General features: G+C 47.0%; 3 protein-coding genes across 4 annotated transcripts in view; 1 reads left to right on the forward strand and 2 right to left on the reverse strand.

The window, feature by feature from the left end:
• Positions 1–12,570, reverse strand: part of LOC6600950 — a 52,188-nt gene extending 39,618 nt beyond the window's left edge. Inside the window, exon 1 of the mRNA XM_026986899.1 lies at positions 12,527–12,570. The gene's annotated coding sequence lies outside the window, so the exon portion shown is untranslated. The remainder of the gene's footprint in view (positions 1–12,526) is intronic.
• LOC6600949 lies at positions 973–17,343 on the forward strand. 2 transcript variants are annotated; one of them, XM_002025984.2, is made up of 9 exons: positions 973–1,095; positions 6,043–6,200; positions 12,072–12,144; positions 12,342–12,509; positions 12,634–12,832; positions 13,212–13,501; positions 14,183–14,267; positions 14,333–14,689; positions 16,737–17,343. In XM_002025984.2, the coding sequence occupies exons 1-9, from the start codon at positions 979–981 to the stop codon at positions 16,844–16,846; spliced, it is 1,557 nt and encodes a 518-aa protein (XP_002026020.1). In that variant the 5' UTR covers positions 973–978; the 3' UTR covers positions 16,847–17,343. The 2 variants fall into 2 exon arrangements, with proteins under 2 accessions (XP_002026020.1, XP_026842699.1); XM_026986898.1 differs by lacking the exon at positions 16,737–17,343 and adding an exon at positions 15,355–16,718 and having other exon boundaries at positions 14,333–15,318.
• A 64-nt stretch (positions 17,344–17,407) lies between these two features.
• Positions 17,408–18,616, reverse strand: LOC6600948 (proteasome inhibitor PI31 subunit). Its single transcript, XM_002025983.2, has 3 exons — positions 18,361–18,616; positions 17,908–18,302; positions 17,408–17,846 (listed from the first exon to the last, which is right to left on the reverse strand). The coding sequence occupies exons 1-3, from the start codon at positions 18,523–18,525 to the stop codon at positions 17,594–17,596; spliced, it is 813 nt and encodes a 270-aa protein (XP_002026019.1). The 5' UTR covers positions 18,526–18,616; the 3' UTR covers positions 17,408–17,593.
• Positions 18,617–20,058: the final 1,442 nt, after the last annotated feature.

Genomic DNA, 20,058 nt, shown 5'->3' on the forward strand with positions numbered 1-20,058 from the left:
CTTGACAAACCGAGCCGTGAAAAAACAAACGACTTGAATCTGTACACACTTCCATCGGGTACATGCAGGGCGACAAGCAGTGTAAGCAGCTCTAAACTGAACTTCAACAAGCAGTGGAGATAAAAGCAACCAATAAATGCAAGCAGGTTACGGGTCAATCAATTGAAATTCGGCTTAGAAGCAGTGGAAAGCAAAAAAATATTGAGGATTTTCGAGTACTTTAGGTAGAAATATACTAGTATTTGGTGGACAAATTTTCCTCTTAGGGTACTACTCTTTCAAGTAAGGGTATCCTGCGTTTCAGCTCAAGTCCAAGTTCCTTATTGCAGCTTACAGGTGATTTTTTTTCATTATTTACCTTTATTGCGGCTGTTGTCAACGTGCTTTGGATGGTATCTCTTCCGTGCTCTCGCTCTGCGTCTGAATCATAGCCCGCCCGAGTGATCGGAATCGGAATGGGGTTCGGAGACCACGATGCGTAGTTCACAAACAAGTAATTTCAATATAAATTGCATGTTTTACACATAAATTCGGCCTCTAAAGACACATCAATTTATGGACATAGAGACCCCGGACATGGGCGTATGTTGCACTCGTATAAGCCCGTTCAGTTCAGGTGGGAATGCTCAGAGATTTCTCTGCAGGCGGGATGACTTGTGAAAAGGAAGTCCAGGTCATAAACAATATGGTAGGCAGGGTAGGGGAATGAGTGGAGTGCGTTGAACTCCATGGGTATCATCCACGTTGGGTTACGAGGGATGCCATAATTCTGTTTGCTTTGCAATTTTGGGTATTTTCTTTCTTTTTTTTGGGGCCTGTCTGTCAGAATCTCTGCTGATGTGTTTGCCGTTATTTACAGTTAGGTGGCGGTTCCTTCAGAACTTTCGAGTTCTTTCAAATAATGCGAATATTCACAACCTTTTATGACTCGAGATCTCATCTCTTTTTCACTCTGTCTCTCTTTACAGAACCACAAAGATGGTGTCGCGACGTAAAATTCTATCACGTTCACGCGACGATCTTAATCTTGACCAGACATTCACCCAGCAGGAGGAGGAGGAGGATGTCTGGTATCAGAAGGATAAACTCTACAAGGTAAGTCCACACAAATGACGGAAATCTTCCACCCTACAGAAAATACCAAAAAAGTGCTGCAACATCCATGCATATTGTATGGCCCTGGCACGACCATCGCTGCCGACTGACTTCCGCCTGACAGTTGGGGGCTTCTATGATTTGCTTCTATTTTCCTGTGGCTGCGGCTGTGGCTGTGGCTGTGGCTCATTCTAAACACGTGCGCGACGACGTCCAAGCCACAGGCCGCATTGAGGTCAGCATGAAACGCACTAAGCTGAGGTTTTGCTTTTGCTTTTGCCTTTGCCGTTGCTGTTGGTGTTTTTTGTATTGACCAATTGCATTAATTACCGTTAGGCCATCGCATTGCGTTGTGCATTTTTAATTTGCCTATGGGCCAAGGCAGTAAAAAGCACAGCTAAAGGCGAACAGCTCGCAGCAAATGGCCAACACAGCCAACAGCCAACAGCCAAGAGCCAACAGCCAACAGCCAGTGGGCTGTGGCAGCAGTAAAAAATAGTTATGGGTAGCGTAGCCCTAATGTTGGGACAAGCCCAGCGCACGAGCTCAGCGCCAGGCCCCACAGAGGCAGATGGCAGCGTTGCCAGCACAAACACCAAAGAGCCAAAGAGCCAGAGTGTTGCCAGCGCAAACAACGAAGAGGGAGCGGTAAGCATAGCGCAGAATATTCAGTGGCAGTAACAAAGGACACTCCGGATGAGCCACAGCCACAATGAAGATCCTGTCGGGAGGGAGATAGCAGTACAAAGAGGAGCACAAATCACAGCATTGCCAGCACACACCAAAAACAGAGAAGCTCTCGCTTCGATTGCGATTACGATTACTATTTCTTTTTCTTTGTGTTTTCTTTGTGTTTCTTGTGTGTGGGAATTCCATTGATGATACTTTTTGCGAGTGTGAGTGAGCATAACAGTTTTCTGTGTGCGTGTGTGCTTGTGTGGGCTTTTCAGACCAAATCCATTCCAAGCTGAAAGAGATGCCTAGGCGCTCTTTGAAATGTTTTCGGCTATCTAGAAGCTATCGGAAATGATCTATTGTTTTTTTTCAACGATTTTTAGTTATTTCTTTAGCTTTATTGTGCGCTGCTTGGTCCTCTATCACCCTGAAGCTTCTCTAACTGATTTTCTCAGTGATTTTCTTTGGTTTTTGGCAAGCAGTCACGGCCCACACACACTCCACACTCCGCCATCGGGTTAACTGCACTTTATTCATTCGAGCAACCAACCAAAGGGCCGCCCATTAAATTGATGTTTTATTTCTAATGGAGATTTGCATAAATTTCGGTTTGCATCAGCGATTCCAGAGCCAGCGGAGGTCCCGGCCTCACCCCAAAAGTGAAAAGCGTACGTCTGTTGCCTCTCTGTCTCTCCGTCTCCCTCTCTCTCTCTGGCCGACTGTGTGTTGCAATTAGCGTGAGCGTGGCATCTATATAATTCCGTTTAGCCCGGGCCCCTGCCACACAAAGGCGTCTCACAAAATTTGTATTTCCCATGATGGAAACGGCAACAAATTATGTCTGAATTTTCCTTTTGTCGTTGCTCCCCTTTCAAGAGGGAGGCCCTTTGATTTGCCTTTTGCTCGGGGCACTTATTGGGCAATCCCTGTAGTTGTCGTTGCCTGTTGGTCTTGTTGCTTGTTGCTTGTTTCTTGTTTCGTTTCTGTGCTATGTATATTCAATATTGCTTACAAATTTATGGTCTGGGAAATCCCCCAGACACTCGCACCGCCAATAGACATCTCCATCGCCATCGCCATCGCCATAAGAAGACAAAACAAAAGACTTGGGCAACGAACTGCTGCTGCTGCCGCATGCCCCATGCTGCATGCAGAATAGAATTCTCTGTGGCTGTGTCTTGTTTTTTGTGAAAATGAAAGTTTTTCTTTGGCTGGTTTTCGCTTTTGTCGCTTGCTGTGGCACCCGTTCACCTGGTTTCGGTGTCGGTGTCGGTTTTGGCCAGGCCTGAACAACAGGATTTTCCGTTGGCGTTGGCTCAACGCCGGAGCAGGAAAAACCACTAACACACACACACATGGGGGGCTTGAGATTCGAATAAATTCAATGGAAACGTTGCTGCTGCTGTTGCTTTTTGTTTGTTTGTAGTTTCTTTCTGGTTTCGGGTTTTCTATGGATGCCGCACTTCATCAATGTCCCAGGACCAATTGAATTTCCTGCTCATTTATTGATTGATTTACCTTTTGACGAAAGAGTCGCCCCGAGGCGACTCCATTCGAAAAGTCACTCCAGCGCTGCTTTTGCATGGAATTTGCATAAATTATATAAGGGTTTTGGGTCCCCATCGGCGGCTATCAGCAGGCAGATGAGGCCGAAAATGTGGATGTGGGTTAACCAAACACAAATACGAGTGGGGATAATAATAAACACATCAATGAACTTTCGGACATGACTCGTGGGGGCATTGAGATGCAACCTGTCACAAAAGAACACACCAAAAATGAATCTATCAAGACCATAATAATTTGAGGCGATTGTATCTACAGAGCGCTCCCAAAGAGTCGCAAAAAACACCATAGAAATCATTTTATTAAATGTCAACTCGGATCCACCAGCAGCAGAGGCTCCTCAAGCCTCCTCTCGAGAGTCGTGACTGCAAAAGTTCAACAACATTTTACACGAAAAAGTGCAAGCAGCGGCAAAAAAACCACAAAGATTCTCAGCTTCGTCTGCTTGTCGGCTGTGGTGTTCGTTGTTGCACGTGTTGCAAGCCGATCAGTGTGCCACAGAATAATAGACTTTAATTACGCCCCGAAAATGCGGTCTGCCGGAATCACAGATATTCTTCGACCAACATATGTCATGTTTGCACAGGGTACAGGGTACAGGGTACAGGGTATTTGTGGGGTAGATAGAGCTGTTCTAACTTGTTTCTGGCCTTAATCTCTTTCATATGCTAATGGGTACGCCCGAATCATGATTAATATGAATGCAAACCCGTTCGTTGGGGTTCGATTTAGTTCACGAATCGAATGCCATACGAAACTTGTTACCAGACTGGCCAAAAATCAGCATTACGTATACGTATAGGAGAACACGCGCTGGGCATGTGGCATGGCATGGCAGTGGCTGTTTCTGTTGCAACTCAGGACTAATTAAAAGCCACAAAACAACTTCAGATGAACTTCGGCATTTTGAGGTCGTCTGTTTTGTGGGCTCTGGCTCTGCACGGCCTAGAAATATGAGCATTAACCAGTTTCTGGTCGACACTTGAGCCTACAAGATTCTTGGCAAAGTGTAAACCTGAAGTGAATCTGCCCAAAGAACAACACAACGAAAATGAAATCAAAAGTGCTTCCAAGCCGCCAGCAGCACTCGTCTCAATCCGAGTGTGCCTCGATCCAAGTACGCAAACGCAGAGCATCCGAAAAGGTTAACAAGTTTTACTACATGATTTATTTGCATTTTTAATGTGTGTGCGCGCCTCTGATCATGAAGCTCTGATGCTGATGCTGGATCTAGCGCTCTGAGTCTCAAAAGACGCAGCCAAAAGCCAAAGACGGAGCCCCAGCTCGAGACCTGCCTAGACAAGTTTTGCCCAAAAAAATAAAGAGAAAAAAAGAAGTAGAATTGTGGCCAAAAGCCAGAGCCAAAGCCAGACATTTGATGTTTACTGTGCTTGGTTTTTCATATTTAATTTTTATTATAACCCAAAAGAAAAAAAATATGAAATAAAATATGACCGAAATTGTGGGCATGTTGGTTACTGGGCTAATGGCTTTGTTTATGACGGTTCTTTGCTCGGGTTAATTGAGCGTCGGCCAGGCCGAGTCTCGAGGGAAACTGCCAGGCCGTTGGGTTTGGATTTTTCCTTTGAATATGCAAACAGGGCATACATCATATGTGGTAATGAAAGGCGATGAGACACTGCTATTGGCAGCAACAAAATACATGGCATGGGCATGATGCGGCTGATAAGGGTTGGTTTTTCTTCTGTTGTATCTGAAACTCCCTCAAAGAGTGCCTCTTTCGATGTTGATCAAGTTATTGGAATAGTAGTATTCATGGAATTCAGTCACAAATACATACACACACACTGTAAGCCCGGTTTATAGACACAGATCTAAGGCAGAAATGTAAAATATTTTCAAAGTGCACTTAAGCATGACGCAAGCCCAGAGGAGAGCATAGCCGAGCATAGCAGACAAAGCTGCAATCAAACGCAGCTTGCAGCACTTGAAATATCTATGCATATAAGTACTCGACTCGTGTACATACTATATATAAAAAGAGACTTCAAACAGAGCAGAGCAGTGCAGAGCAGAGCAGCTCGAACCAACCCAACCGCCGCCAACTGCAGTGCAGTGCAGTGCAGTGTAGTGCAGTGCAAAGCAGTGCAGCGGCCACCAACGAAAAGCCGTATCGTTGTCTATAATTTTATATGTCTTACTGCAGCACCACGAATCGCGAGCTATGGCTGGGGCTGGAGTCTGTCTCTGGGTCTGGCTCGCTGTTCGTGTCAGCATTTGCTCCGATTTGATTTTAACTTTTATTTAACAAACTGCAAACACACACAGACACACACACAAACACAGACGGACGCTTGTAATGGCAGGCAGCGACAAAAGCAACAACAAAATAAGTAAAAGTAAAGTGAGTGCAAAATAACAACAAACTTAAAACGCAAGCGCCCAACAAGGCCGTTCACTTTGGCAAACACATAGGCAGACACACACACACACACACACACCGCTAGATAGACAGACAGTGAGAGAGAGAGAGGGAGAGAGATAGAAATCACGATGGAAAGTGAAAATTGCCAGCATTAGTGACGGTCGGTCTGTTTTTTCTTTCATTTCTGTGCAGTTAGGGGTTTTTTTTGGTGAGATTTCCCGAAGGAATCCCATTTATTCATTGAAAACCTTTCACTAGAGCTTCTGTTTCAACTATCGACAACTATCTTTAAAACTCTTATATTGCATCTCTTCCATCAGGAACACATACAGGAAGTGCTGGACAAATGGACCCAAATCGATGATGAGATCTGGGCCAAAGTAATTGTCTTTGAGCGGAATCGACGTGTGGCCAAGGCATACGCACGTGCCCCGGTGCTGACCATAAATGGGTCCGACGACGGTTTCGACGGCATGCGGTGAGTAGTTAGTCCCCATTCCCCTCCCAGTCCCCCCCGCACCACCACCCCACTTCCATAATTAACGGTCATTGCAAGGCACAGTGCCACAAGCAACAGAAAAACCAACAAAAACTCGCCAAAACGAAAACATATTAAACATGAGCAAACAATGCCTTTGAACTTGGCTAAAAAACAAAATAGGATGGGATGGAAAAGACATAAATAATTATGGCACTGGCAAAAGTATGTGATGTGTGCCCTTGACCCACTGGCAAAGAAAATCCCCAGCAGAAGCTGGAGACGCTGCCCCATCTTCTTGCTCTTCGACGGTCACCGAGTGGCTGAGGGTATGATGGTTTTGCTGGGGAGTTTGTCACTCAAGGCGAAGAAATGTTCTGGAGGGAGACCTCTAGGGCGATGCCTCGATGGATGTGTGTGGCACATGGCCTTCCCCTTTGACTAATACTTTTTGCTGTAATACTCGCACAATAATTAATTGCTGTTGCTGTGCTCTCGAATGGGCAATGAATGAAACGCCCATCAAATTGATGGGCGTGCGATTAAAATTTAATTCCTCAGATGAACTTCACTCCGCCAAGAGGCTGTCCGCTGGAGTAGAGAACCTTCGGGCATGGAGCACAGAGCACAGAGCACGGACAGGGGCATTGCAAAATGCCGACCTTAGTGGAAACAATTTGTGGCATGAGAAAAAGCGAAAAAGCCGAGTGAAAATGCTATAATAATTGCACCGTACTCCATGCTCCGTACTCCTCGTGGGTTTATTTCTTTTTTTTTTTTTTTTGTATGAAATGAGCGATTTCCGTTTTCGGCCGAAAGCAATTTATGCCAAGAATTCGGCTGTTTTTTTTTTTTTGGTTGGACGTCTGCCAAGAGGTTTTTTCGAGGGGGGCATGCAATTGTCGGGCCTTATTAACATATTCCGTTTCAAAAAGAGAAACAAAAATATTGCTATTGCGTGCCACAAAATGGCGGAAAATGCCAAATGCCGTACGCTCAATTGTGTCTGTGGCAATTTTGGGAGTTCTGCCGCGGCCCCAAACACAGCTTCATCTCCGTCTCTGCGCCACAGCCCCCCCACCACACACATAATCGCAAATGTCAAGAAGTTTTGGGAGCATAAATTCTATCCAATGGATCCTACGTATGCGCAATGTGTGGGTCGCAATGACATCTAAGACGGAGGAGAGGAGATCTGGTATGGCCCAAAAAGGGCATCAAGTGCCTGGCAGCATGGCAGTGGCAGTGGCGGCTTCCTTTGTGGTTGGGGCCGCAAAAATAAAGTTGCTGCCGCCAGACCAAATGTCAACCGCACAAAAACTCAAGGGGAGGGGCTGGAGGATTGGTCCGAAGGAGAGAAGACAATGAAGATGCAGATGGAGAGGGAGATGGAGAGGGAAAACAAATGAAATTGAAAATAATAACGAAAGTCATTCCATTCAATTCGTTTTCATTTGTTTTGGTTCGTGACGAGGTCATCACAGATTGCCAATGCAAATTGCTCTTGTCATTGCACATCTTTCTAACGGTCTCACTTTTGCTCTCCCACTCGTTTCGATTGCTCTCCCGCAAGGTGTTTTACAGCAAGCAGAGGCGGCGTGACAGCAGCTGGCTCTCTCGATAAAGCTTGAGGCCTCGTGAGAGAGAGAGAGAGAGGCAATGAGTGTACGCCAAACCTTATATCAATGAGCTTTTGGTCTTCCGCTATTATTGTCTTCTGTCATTTTCTGTGCATCTCTCTCTCTCTCTCTCGCTCCCTCTTTCTCTGTCTGTCGCTTCTTTGCAAATGTTTTTGCTTGTTCGTGTCAATTGGAGGTTAAATATGCCTCGAAAAATCAGGAAAAACAGGCAGCAGCGGCTGGAAATTGGAAAACTGCATTTGCATGCTGCGGATAGAGTGTCGGGTTAATCAATTTTCGATTGCCGCCAAGACATGCCCCCGCAGCCCCCCCAACAGCCACAAACAAACAAACAACGGGCACAGGCGAAAGATAATTTATGGCGATGCAGGCCTGTGGTCTGGCAGCAGACCCTTGTAGTTGTCATTGCCATTGTCTTTGGTTTATCGCCTGTCCTAGGGCCAGCAGCGGCAGCAGCAGCGACAGCATCTTGTTTGTTTAATTAGCCGCTGTCAGTGCTTGTTAGTTGGTGCCACTAGCAGTCGTATCTCTCCGAATGTGTCGACTGGCAGGCCGGCGGGCAGGCGGGCAGGCAGGAGCCATCATCTACTCCATGCATACAGAATTTTAATTCACACGCAATGCTTTTCATTGGAAATCTGGCAGATATGCAAATGGGTGGAAGGGTACGAAAACAGAGGAGACGGACACTAGACGACTCTGACGAGCAGTTTGGAAGATTGTGACACATAGAAAATAACCATAACAATGAGCATACATACATTCTCTCCCCTCGCAGTCTCCCCCCTGCCCGATAGCGAAGGGGCCTATCGCTACTGATTGCTAATTAAAGACGAGGTTTGCTTCCATTTTTGTGTTGCATGCCGCACATAGACAAAACTCGCATCCATTCGCCACATCTATGTGCAACAGCTGCTGCATGTAAATTAATTAATTAGACTGATGCTGCCACAGACTGCGGCTGTGGCTGTGGCTGTGGCTGGCGTGGGCTCAACGCTCTGCCAGACCGCACACGCACAGACAATCCAGCGATCAATGAACACTTTGAGCTGAAACAAGCGCTTTTAATTAATGGCCAATCCTTTGTGTGGTCATTGTCGGACCACTTAGACACACCCCGCACCAGCCTGCCCCCACGACCGTATCTTTTGGCCACAATTCAAATGGCGCCAATACACAATTTGCAGTTTATGACAGTTTCAGTTGGTTTTGAATACCCTACCAGAGAGAGAGGGTATATGCATTTGGAGATACCTAGAAGAGGCATAGGAAAGAGCCGTCCTGCCGCAGAGATTCAGAGAGGAAGGGCATTCCACGAGGGTATCCTCTAGGGTATTCCAAGCATCGGTTCCCGTCTCTAGCCTTACGAGTATTATTATTTTTCTGTACTTTGCGAAACACTTCATGGCGTGGGCGTTGCCAATCAAATTTGCATGTTGCTGGGAACTGCTGCTCTGGAGTACCGGGGGACAAATGAAATGAAATCAAATGGAAATCAAATCATAACATCAAGCTGTGCTCCGATTGCAACACACACTTTATTTGTGCTGTGCTGTGCTGTGCTGCATGTTTCGTGCGGAAAAAACTAAGGCAAAAAAGGCGCGACCCGGAGGCGAGCCAAGGTTGGAGCTCCCTCTCGAGAGAGCTTTTGATCGCAACTTGTGGGCCCCAGACAAAAGACAGTTTTCGGCCTGCCAGAGCCGTTGCAAAACTAACAGTTTCTAGTCATTGTAGCAGCAGCAGCGGCAGCGGCAGCCGCACACGTGCCACATTTGTCAGGGCAGGCCAGGGCAAGAACAATAGTCAAATTGTGGCGGCCTTCGAGATACAATTTAAAGGTGTGACCGTTCAACTGAAACTGGAGCGGGAAATGATCGAGAAGTGGCTGGAGCTGGCGCTGGTGCTATTGGCGGGGCTATAAATCTTGCCTATAATTAGCCATAATCTAATTAAAGCCAAATCGAGCCAAACTAGTTAGTCGATCACTGGAAAGTGTCGATTTGTGGTTGGGTTTGTCTTTCGTTTGGTTACTTTTACTATATATCTATATACCTTGTTATGTACATACATATGTACATATGTATGCACATATGTCTTTGCTATGGTTTTTTTATCTGAACCGGTTGGACATATTTTTTGCCTCACACTAGCCCCAGCCCCAGCCGCAGGTCAAAAGCTGTTCCCAACGACAGCCGTTCGAAACGAAACCAGTTGCCGTTAACTGCAGTTTTATTTGCAGCCGCTACAACGGTTACTGCAACAACATGGACATGGACATGGACATGGAGCTGGTGGTGGTGCTTCCTCGAAGAAGCCACAGCAACAGCAACAGCCACAGCTCGTCCTCCAGCTTGACCCACTGCACACGTTTAACTTGAACTCGAAAATCGAAACAGTTTCCAGTTTGTTGGGTACCACTCTCGCTTTCAGCTCATTTAGGCGTGTCAGGCCAGGTCCAGTACTCCTGAGACCAGACGACCTTGCAACCGATATGTACGATTATACTACAGTATATAAAGATATCGGCATATAGAAGTGAATGTTGAGCGGACAAGACATGCTCTGTATGTAGACGACTCTAGTTCTGGCCTGATATTGGCATTCCTTATGCTATTCCCAGCCCACTTCGCCCTCCCTTTGGGGCAATCAATTTTTAATAACATTTGGGTTTTTGTTTTGGGGTTTTTTTGATGGCTTGAATTTAACGAAGCATTTACTAAACAAAGAACTGCAAATCCGCTTTTGGCAGATACTCGAACTGTGTGCGGCAGTGGTGGCAAGGCAACCTTGAAAGGCATACAACATACATCAGCAAGCAGTAAGCGGCAGCCATAGCACCAGCGCCAGCACCAGCACCAGCGCCAGCACCCGTCCATGTCGATTTCATTTCATGGAAAACTTTGACACACATTTCAACGGTTTTTACAAGCATTTAGCCAATAAATCAACGCCAGAGCGGCAGACGTTACGGGCAGAACTAAAGCACATGGCCAAATGCCAGTCAGTGCGCGATGCTAACGGCGATTGTAGCTGCTTGCTGTCTTGTGGTTCTTACTTCTTGCTGCTGTTGCTGTTGCTGCTGGTGCTGCTTCTGATGTTGCGCTTTGCTGGGTTGGCAGCGCTTCATTATACAAATTAACATAAAACATAATAGTGACAGAGCGGCGTCAAGTGAGTTGGCCAGAAATAGAGGCAGAATCAGCAGCAGCAGCAGCAGACAGGAGCAGCAGCAGCAGCAGCATCATCATCATCATCTTCATGCCGTGGCCTTTTATGCAAACGACAATTACAATTAGCTTGGTTTCATTGTCTTGCCGCTGGGGCTGCCGGCTCCGTGCTCCGTGCTCCGTGATGCCTGCTGCTGGGTTTACCTTTGCGGCTTCCTCTTGCCGCTTCTTGTTAGCATTTTCTGCCGACATTTTCGGCGGCGCGACCTTAGCAGCAAAGCAAACGAAAAACAAAGCCACAGAGATGCAGATAGTGAGAGGAAAGCCAAGCAACATTCATCATTCGCATTGGCCAAAGCTGCAGTTGGTGCAGCCAGGGGTACCAGCACCAATACGATTCATAGTTCAATAATAAGATTTCCTCAAGTTATGCCTCGAAAATCTATGACAGAAAGGGACTCCAATATGTGAAAACTGCTTGGACCACTTTGAAGTTCTCCTGGCAGCAAGCAGTGCAGGCCAGTCAATGAACCGTCGATAAACCAATCCACTAATGACTCAGCTCCTTTTGGCAGAAAAATGAAGGCCTTGGCGAAACACAAATATGAAATGTTCACTATGAACATTTTCGGCTACAGCTGCCACACTTTGCAGCATGTACGGGTACGAGTATGTGGCATAAATCATTGTCAGGCGATTGAACGTTCTGTCCGGGTCCCGGGCCCAGACCCAGGCCCATGGCCAATGCAATGTTTTGTCAAACGTTTAATGGAACAAAATGCGGCACAGACACGACAGTGAGTCACCACCTCCTCGGCATAGGCCAACCTCAATTCCAGAAAGTGAATGGCGCCGCGCATTGCCGCCGCAAAGTGTGGCAGAGTTTTGGCAACATTTTGCTGCCTGCCGTCTGCCGCCTGCCGACTGCCGCCTGCTGGCTTTTCATTCTGTTTTGTTATGTCTCTTGGCTAATGCGGCAGCTGATTGATTCGCAATTAATAAAATGTGGTTATGATTGTCTAATGATTGCCCAACTGGGTCTCCCCTCTCCATTCGTTTTGCAGAATCGGCCTGTGCGGCTTCGACAATCCGATGCGGGACCAGAAGACGGACGAGATGAAGCGCGTCATCGGGCAGGTAAGAAGGGATTTTTACGGCACAATTAAAGCTACAACGGCTTAATTAAATTAGCTTGTGCGATCGACCATAAAAAAAAAAAACAAACAAACCAAATGTGACAAGAAACATCCATTAGCCGAAAGAGCCCGAGAATGAAGAATAAAGATTTCAAAAGTACTTAAGCAACTTTCGTTTCGTGGTTTTCTCTAATGCAGGGCGTGAAGATCAAAATGGACGACGCTGGCAACATACTCGTCCGCCGCTATGCCAAGAGCAATGTGTACGTCAAGAGCACCGCCAGCAGTCCCAATGAGGAGACCTCCATCGGTGCCGAAATCTTGAAGCTGCCCAATCAGGCGCTCGAATCCGAAAAAATAGTCAAGGTGAGGAGCCCACTTACATGCCATAAATCCGTTCAATCCGTTCATCTACGAGTGCAACTGCAACTGGAACTGCAACTGCAACTGGCAAATGCTAATTTTGGTCTGTCTGCATTGTTCTCCACAGCTCTTCGACATGAAGAAGTTCCAATCGAATGTAAATCGTGAGCTGCGCCGTGCCTATCCAGATCGCCGACGCTTGGAGACGCAGTGCCTGTCGGCCGTGGCCTTTGTCAAATCGGAGAGCGATGTCTTGGAGTGCCCCATTTGGGTGCTCATTGTGAATGTGGTAGCCATGGATATGCTCAAAAGCAAGTTGCCACCAGGTGAGTTAATGCACAGCACACTTTTACGCCAGAACACAAGTTTTCCCCGCCAAAAAGACACTATTTCCCGCCGTGTTCTGCACTGACACCTCGCACTGTCAGGCTACACGAGTGTTCATTTAGCCATGCTGTTGCGTTAGAAGTTACTTTTAATATCACAGTCTACAAAAGAAAACCGAGCAAAAAGTGCATCAGTAGAAAACTTCCAGGTTCGCTCCTTTTATCGGCCATCAAAATAACTAGTTCCGATACCCCAATCACGATGATCGATAAGTTCTATCAGCTGCTTGGTCCCGTTATACTTAAAACCAAAACAACAACAACAATCTGGTGCCTGAGTCTTCTAACGCCGCTCCGCTCTCCTTTTTATTCCCAATAGTGCAACGCCCCATTGTGGACATTAAGAATCGCCCGCGCATACCCATACCCGATGAGGATCCCTACAGCGTGGCTGGCAATGGCAGCGGCGGCAGTTCGGGCAGCTCCGGATTTGGCAGCGGCCACCAGCAGCAGCTGGGGAAGCTCTTGAACAACGGCAATAGCGGACATGTGGCAGCCACGCGGGAGCAGCTGCTGCTGCAGACGCAACAACTGGCCCACAAACGCAGCGAGAAGCCGCCCAAGCTGCCGCCCAGGGACAATGTCTATGCACACGATTTGATTCCAAAGGTAAGAGAGAGAGAGGGAGATCCCCCCAACGATGGCCCATGCATCGTTTGCTCTGAAGTGTTGGGTACAAATTTGGCAGCGTTAAAACACAAATAAAGCAAACCGGAGAGAAGTGTGGCAACTTGGTAAGTAGTGGAACCGCCGCCACAACGAGCTGCCTGCCTGCCCATGGTTGGTTACATGCGCAACGCGGCCACTTGCAAAATGGGTCTCCGGTTCCACTCGTCTCCCTCTACGGCTCCAGTTCTGCCCTCTGTCTGGTGTCTGGTGTCTGCTGGTCGGCGGGCAGGTGGTTAGACGTGGACATACCAGGCCACTGGCGAAGATTTCGCCGTTGAGCTTCACTGGGCAACGGCCGTTTCGTTGCATTCAATAATATTCGGATTTCAGCAAGAAATAACTGCAAACGAATCGCGTGTAATTAATATGCGCGGAATGCTGTTGCCGCTGCTCGATTGCTCGCATTGCTCGACTGCTGGCGGATTGCCAATTGAGCCCAACGACCGCGTCAGTGCCAACTGAAAAAGGGGCTCGGAGCTATGTGGAGTTTATGTGCGCCGTCCGCACCTTGCGCAATTTGGGGCTGCATTTCAGGTCTTCAGGCAGCGGAATATTATTGACTAATAACCGTAGTCCCATGCTAAATATCGTTCTGATTCCACTCTCCATTCTCTTTCACAGCCGGACTATGATGACATTGATTTGGAAACACGCATCAAACTGTCGCGCGGCAAGTCGGACAAGGGCAAGGACAACAAGAAATACGGTAAGACTCTCATGCATATTCCACAAACGGCAAGCAAAACTGAGCAGCACTTTCCAATTCAACAGATGATCCCTACTATTGCGGACTGCGGGCACGAGTGCCCAACTTTGTCAAGTCGGGCAAGAAGGGCTCGGGGCAAGGACTCAAGGATCAGCGGGATGGCAATGGCAACAACATTAACATCATCAACAATAACAACAACAGCAACGGAGGCATGAGCACGCTCAGCCAAAAGAAGACCTCGATGATACACAACCACTTGTCGGGCATGCATCCACACCACATACAGCAGCAGCAGCAGCTGATGGCCGCCGCGGCGGCTGCCCATGCTGTGCACCACCATCCTGGCCATCAGCAGCAGCAGCAGCAGCAGAATCATCACCATCAGATCTGGCAGACGCGCAGCTATGAGAGTGGCATAGGTATTTATAAACAGGGCGTGGCTAGCACGCCTCAACACAAATCGCACGCACTGCAAATGCAACTGCAGCTGCAGCTGCAACAACAACATCAGCAACAACCACAGTCACTGCCAACGGACCTAACAACAGCCACAACAACCAAGACACAAAGCACACCCAACAAAGCACGTAGCCACCAGCAGCAGCAGCAGCAGCACCACTTGCCACCACAGACCCGCACTCCGCACGCACATCCGCATCATAAGCACCAGCACCATCACAATCACAATCACAGTCACATGCATCAGTGCGAGAGGCATGCGCGCCACCAGGCGCCCAACCACCCCACCCATCCACCGTTCTACGACAACCTGGAGGAGTCGGTGGGTCGCCAGGTGTCTCGCCGTCTCTCCACCCGCCGCCCGGTGGCTGAGAGCGCTGCCGGTGCCTGCAACTGCGTGAGCTGCTATGCATTGGCCCCGCTTTGTGGGTCCGTGCCGCCGCCACGGCCCCTGCGCAGTCTCAGCCAGCAGCAGCTGCGCCGGCATCAGAGGCTGAGCGGCAGTCTGGTGGAGAAGCAGGCCGGTGTGGTCAAGTGGTGCAGCGAGAGCGACGTCTCGGTGCTGGAGCATGTGCAGGAGGAAGACCCGGTGACGACGATGACGGCAAGCACACTGCTGACCCAGGACGAGCGGTACGACGACTGCTATGAGTACGACGACTTCGACATGGACTTTGACATTGACGACGACCTTACAGCCCGCATGGGCTACAGCCGGGGACCGGAGACGGTGGACATGTACGTGGATCGAGCACAATTGCGCCAGATCCAAGCGCCCGCCGTGCTGGCCAGCTCGCGCACCAAGTCCCAGTCCACCGAGAGCTTCTTCGAGCAGCCGAACGAAGAGGGCTCCCTGTATATGTACGGCGGGCGCAAGCGCATTGTGGCCAAGGCGCCGTCGGCGGCCAACATCTATGATCGGGTACGCGGCTCAATGGACCCCGACAGGGGCTATGCGAATGGCAGGTTCAATTTGGCAGCCAGGACGCAGTACCACAACAGGAGCAGCCAGCACAAGGCGCCGGTGCTGCCATCGCCCAGTTGGCGGGGCGGCAAGCGACTGCAGCAGGAGGCGAAACATTTTCAAAACTCTGACAAACGACGATATGACAATGCAACGAACAACAACAACAGCAACAACAATAACAACAGCCACAACATCAGCAGCAACAAGAACAAAAGACAGTTAACGAACAGCAACAAAAACAATGACGACATCTTGAAAAGCAAAAATAATTTCAATAGTAAAAACAAAAGTATAGCAACATCAGCATCAGCCCAAGCACAACAAGCGAAAGCGACCACAACAGCATCATCTAGCGGTGGAGCAGTAGCAGCATCAGCAACAACAACAGCAACAGCAACAATGACCACTAATGCCAGTGGAGGAGCAGCAGTTGCAGTTGCAGCAGCATCAAAAAAAGCATCACCAATACATGACCCAACGGCGAACAATGCCCAGGCGGCGGCCAATGGACTGCTGCATGGACCGCCACCTCCCCCAGCTGCCAGAACTGGGCGCAGTGCCAGCCGCCTTGACATCAGCGACATGGAGTCCATTTATGGCTACCTAAAGCCACGCAAGCCGCGCAGTCTCAGCCTGAAGAAAATTCAAATACTCGACTATTGAACGAACGCATACGCATACGTCTACGTTTACTGAAAATGAGGTTATTTTGGCACAGACAACGTCGATTTCTGTTACTTGTTTTGTGGGTTACCCCTTCGGATCGGTTGCTGTACATATAAATACCACCATACCATATATATTATACATAGTTTTTATGTTGCCCAATCCACCACCAACCCGCCAACTTTGAGAACCCGGTGAACAGAACTAAACTGTACGAAATGTTTACTAACTCTTACCTGGACTCCTAGACTCCTGGACAGCCACAGCTACTACTGCCGTTGTACATACACATTAATATCTGCTTAAATGATTCAGGGAATGCTTATTTTATTTGGGAATCGCTTTGTAACCTTTGATCTCTGTGCTTCTTGTAGATTCGGAGCTTGTTGAATCACCATACAATCACATCTATGGCCGCCATTTACCGCTGCCCACGCGCGGATATGTGCCCACACCACGCATGTTTATCGGGGAATGGGACTGATGCGAGGGACTGCACCCGGCGAGAGACCGACACGACACACATTTGCACATAAGCAGTCGCCGCGCGGCTTGGGATGGAGCAGCCAGCAGCAGCAGCCAAGGCACAAAAAACATTACGATTAGTTGTACAGCTAAGCAATCCGCTGGATGCATGCCTGCCCGGCGGCGACAGCAGCGCTAATTTAAGTCAACCAGCAGCAAGGAGCATGAAATATTATATACATTACATTAATTTAGCAAAATATTATTGGTAATACTTATAATATTAGCCTAGGCGTAAGCAAAGCAACACCAACCACAAACCATTCTAATGTTTAGCTATACGACAGACATTTCGCTGGATGTATTTTTCTGTAGATGTTTTGAGATTATGTTGCACTTTACATTTGGCACTTGCAATGAACAAAAACACAAATTGATTTCTTTATAATACGAAATGAATAGCCATGACATAGCGATGATCGAGGAGAGAGAGATCTGGAGCATCAGTCCTTAAGTTCAGTTAAGATTTTTGTACATTTTTCTTTTGCCAGCAATCGTATCACAAAAGGAATTATTTGGATTTGCAGGCTGAATTGAATTTTATTGTATATCGAAATATTCTGTATTTGTGTATGAACCGTAATAAAACTATTTTCAAGGAAATCCAATCTAAATCCCATTGCATTCCAAATAAGTACTCCATATGTACCTGCACTATGGATTATAAACTATTGATTTTTGTTGCTCCTCATTGCGAGTACTCCATTTACATATAGTAATCCGAGTCCCAGTTGGGTGGGCGCATGTGGTCTGGATTGGGCCCGCGGTTGGGTAAGTTCGGATCGATGGGTCCAAACGGATCGAAGCGTGGATATGAGATACCATTTCCAGGCATGCCGGGATGCGAGGGGAACGGGAATAAATTACCAGGACCACCGCGACCGAGTGGGTCCAGGTCCCCGCGACCGATGTCCGGGAAGCCAAAAGGGCGAGGCTCATATCCTCCGGGCATAAATGATCTAAAGGGGACAGAGATCGTACTAGGAGTGCGGGATATTCAGCTATGTGCTACTGCCTTACCCGCCATGTCTTGGTGGCCCTATGCGCAGTGGATCCGGTGCACTGGATCGTTGTGTCTCTGTGATGGTCTGAGTGGTCACTTCGCGCGAATTTCCATTGAACACCGGGTCCAACAGCTCCTTGCGGATACGGTCGACAACCTCCGAAGCAGTTGGCACCAGTGTGGTAATGTTTCCGTTAACAGCGGCCACCAGGTTTTCGGGATCGATGCAAATATTGGATACCTTCTTGGTATTGATGTCCAATAAATTGATAAGCAAGTCCTCTTCGCTTATGTGAGCAATAAGCAGATAGAGCACCTTTTCGTGCTCATAGCGGAGCGAGTACTTGGTGTCATCGTCGTTCCAGTTGTCAGGAAGCAGCTCACTTCCCACCTCCTCCTCCGACAGTGTTTTCTAAAGGAAACGAAAGCATTATTCAATCATCGCATTCGACATGGTGGATAATACTCACATCATCGCCAATTCCCACGCAGCGAAACTTATAGTGCTTGGTCAGCAGAAAGTGCACCAGTGCCATCAGCACGTCGGCCTTCTTGTTGACATCAGCCCGGATAGTCTTGAACAATAGATCCCAGCCGTAGAAAAAGTCGCCCGTCTTGGACGCTTGAGATTCCATATTTTCGGCAACGGTAAATCACGAGTAGGAGGCTAGAAGGCAAAGTGCAACATATCCTGACGATGCACAAAAACAGAGATCTTAATTTTTGGTTGGCTAGAGTTCAATTTTTTTCACATCTGTTCGTTTAGATTTAATCACACACAAACAAATACAAATACAACTCTTGTTTTTTAAATAAAGCGAATAAAGGTCAAATGCTTGCTTTGTTTACAAATAAGAGCCTTCTGGAATAAAATATATCAAAATATACCGTAAATACTGACGAATTTCTGCAGTAATGGAAAACGGCTAAGTTGGGTAGGTTTACCAGCACTGCCAGAAACATCTGATTAACGTGACCAGAGCTGCAATTGTTTATTGTTGGTACTTTTCGGTATTTTATGAGGTCAAAATTGATCCTACGATTTCATTTTACAATTTAAATAGAATTATTAAATTAAATTTATATAGAAATCCAATAAATGCAATTATTTTAATTAAGCCAATCAAGGAAATTGATTCACTAATCGGATAAAATTATGTGGGCACGGCTGAGAGATCAATCTTGCTAGTAATATTCCACGGAATATCAAAATCGAGGATTATTCCGAGTATTTTTCGGTATTTTCCGGTATTTTTAAAAAATGACGTCAAAATGACAGAAAAACAGAAATGACGTCAAAATGACAGAAAAATGAAGAAGAAGAACAGAATGACGTCATTATGTTGAAATCGTTGTGACAAACTGCCATCAATTCCGCGTGAGTCCCGTTTAGAGTGACCGTAGTGTAAGGGTTTCTCCTTCTTCCCCACAAAATCATATAAAAAAAAATCGCCGAGCAACAGCGCTGTTAACTCCCCACGTTAACAGTCTGTGAGCACGCGATCCATCTAGTGATCTAAATTTGAATGAAAACATCGATGTCGATGTCCATCGATGTTGTCAAAATCAAACATCGATGTTGGATTGATACATCGGATTTATTCTTCGATGCATCGATGTGTGACCGCGAAATCAGGATCTGAAGAGACGGCGAAAGCCTCTGATGATTGCAATGGGAAAATTAGTGACATGCAGTTGTGGTACTGTTTCTAATACTGAGTTTTATTGAACAAATGGATCTCCTTATATAGATAGCAGTGGTACTCGTATTGTATGGGAAGGCACAGGCTCCATATGAGTGTATTTTTAGATAGGGTACATTTACTCTGTGCGGGGGTTACATTTCAGAGCATTTACTTAGGTACTTGGCGGCAATAGAGTAAATAGTTTATTGCTTCACCCTTTTTGGTGGGTTCGAGTTTACAAGTGCAATTGTCTATTCTTAGTTGCTCATGTAATTTTCGTGTCGTCATATTCATTGACATGAAGTGACATGGACAATTGTATTTATGAGTATTTGTGTACGAGATTGTACTGTCTATTCTATAATATTAATAAGGTATATGTCTGTGACTGAACAGTACCCTTCCCAAACACACAACGGGTTGCCTTCGAATGATGTTAACGGCATTCGCAGTTTCATATTTAAACAAATGTATACCATCTAT

Source organism: Drosophila persimilis, unplaced genomic scaffold (assembly GCF_003286085.1).
Source record: "Drosophila persimilis strain 14011-0111.01,24,50 unplaced genomic scaffold, DperRS2 tig00000002-arrow-pilon, whole genome shotgun sequence".
Lineage (NCBI taxonomy): Eukaryota > Metazoa > Arthropoda > Insecta > Diptera > Drosophilidae > Drosophila > Drosophila persimilis.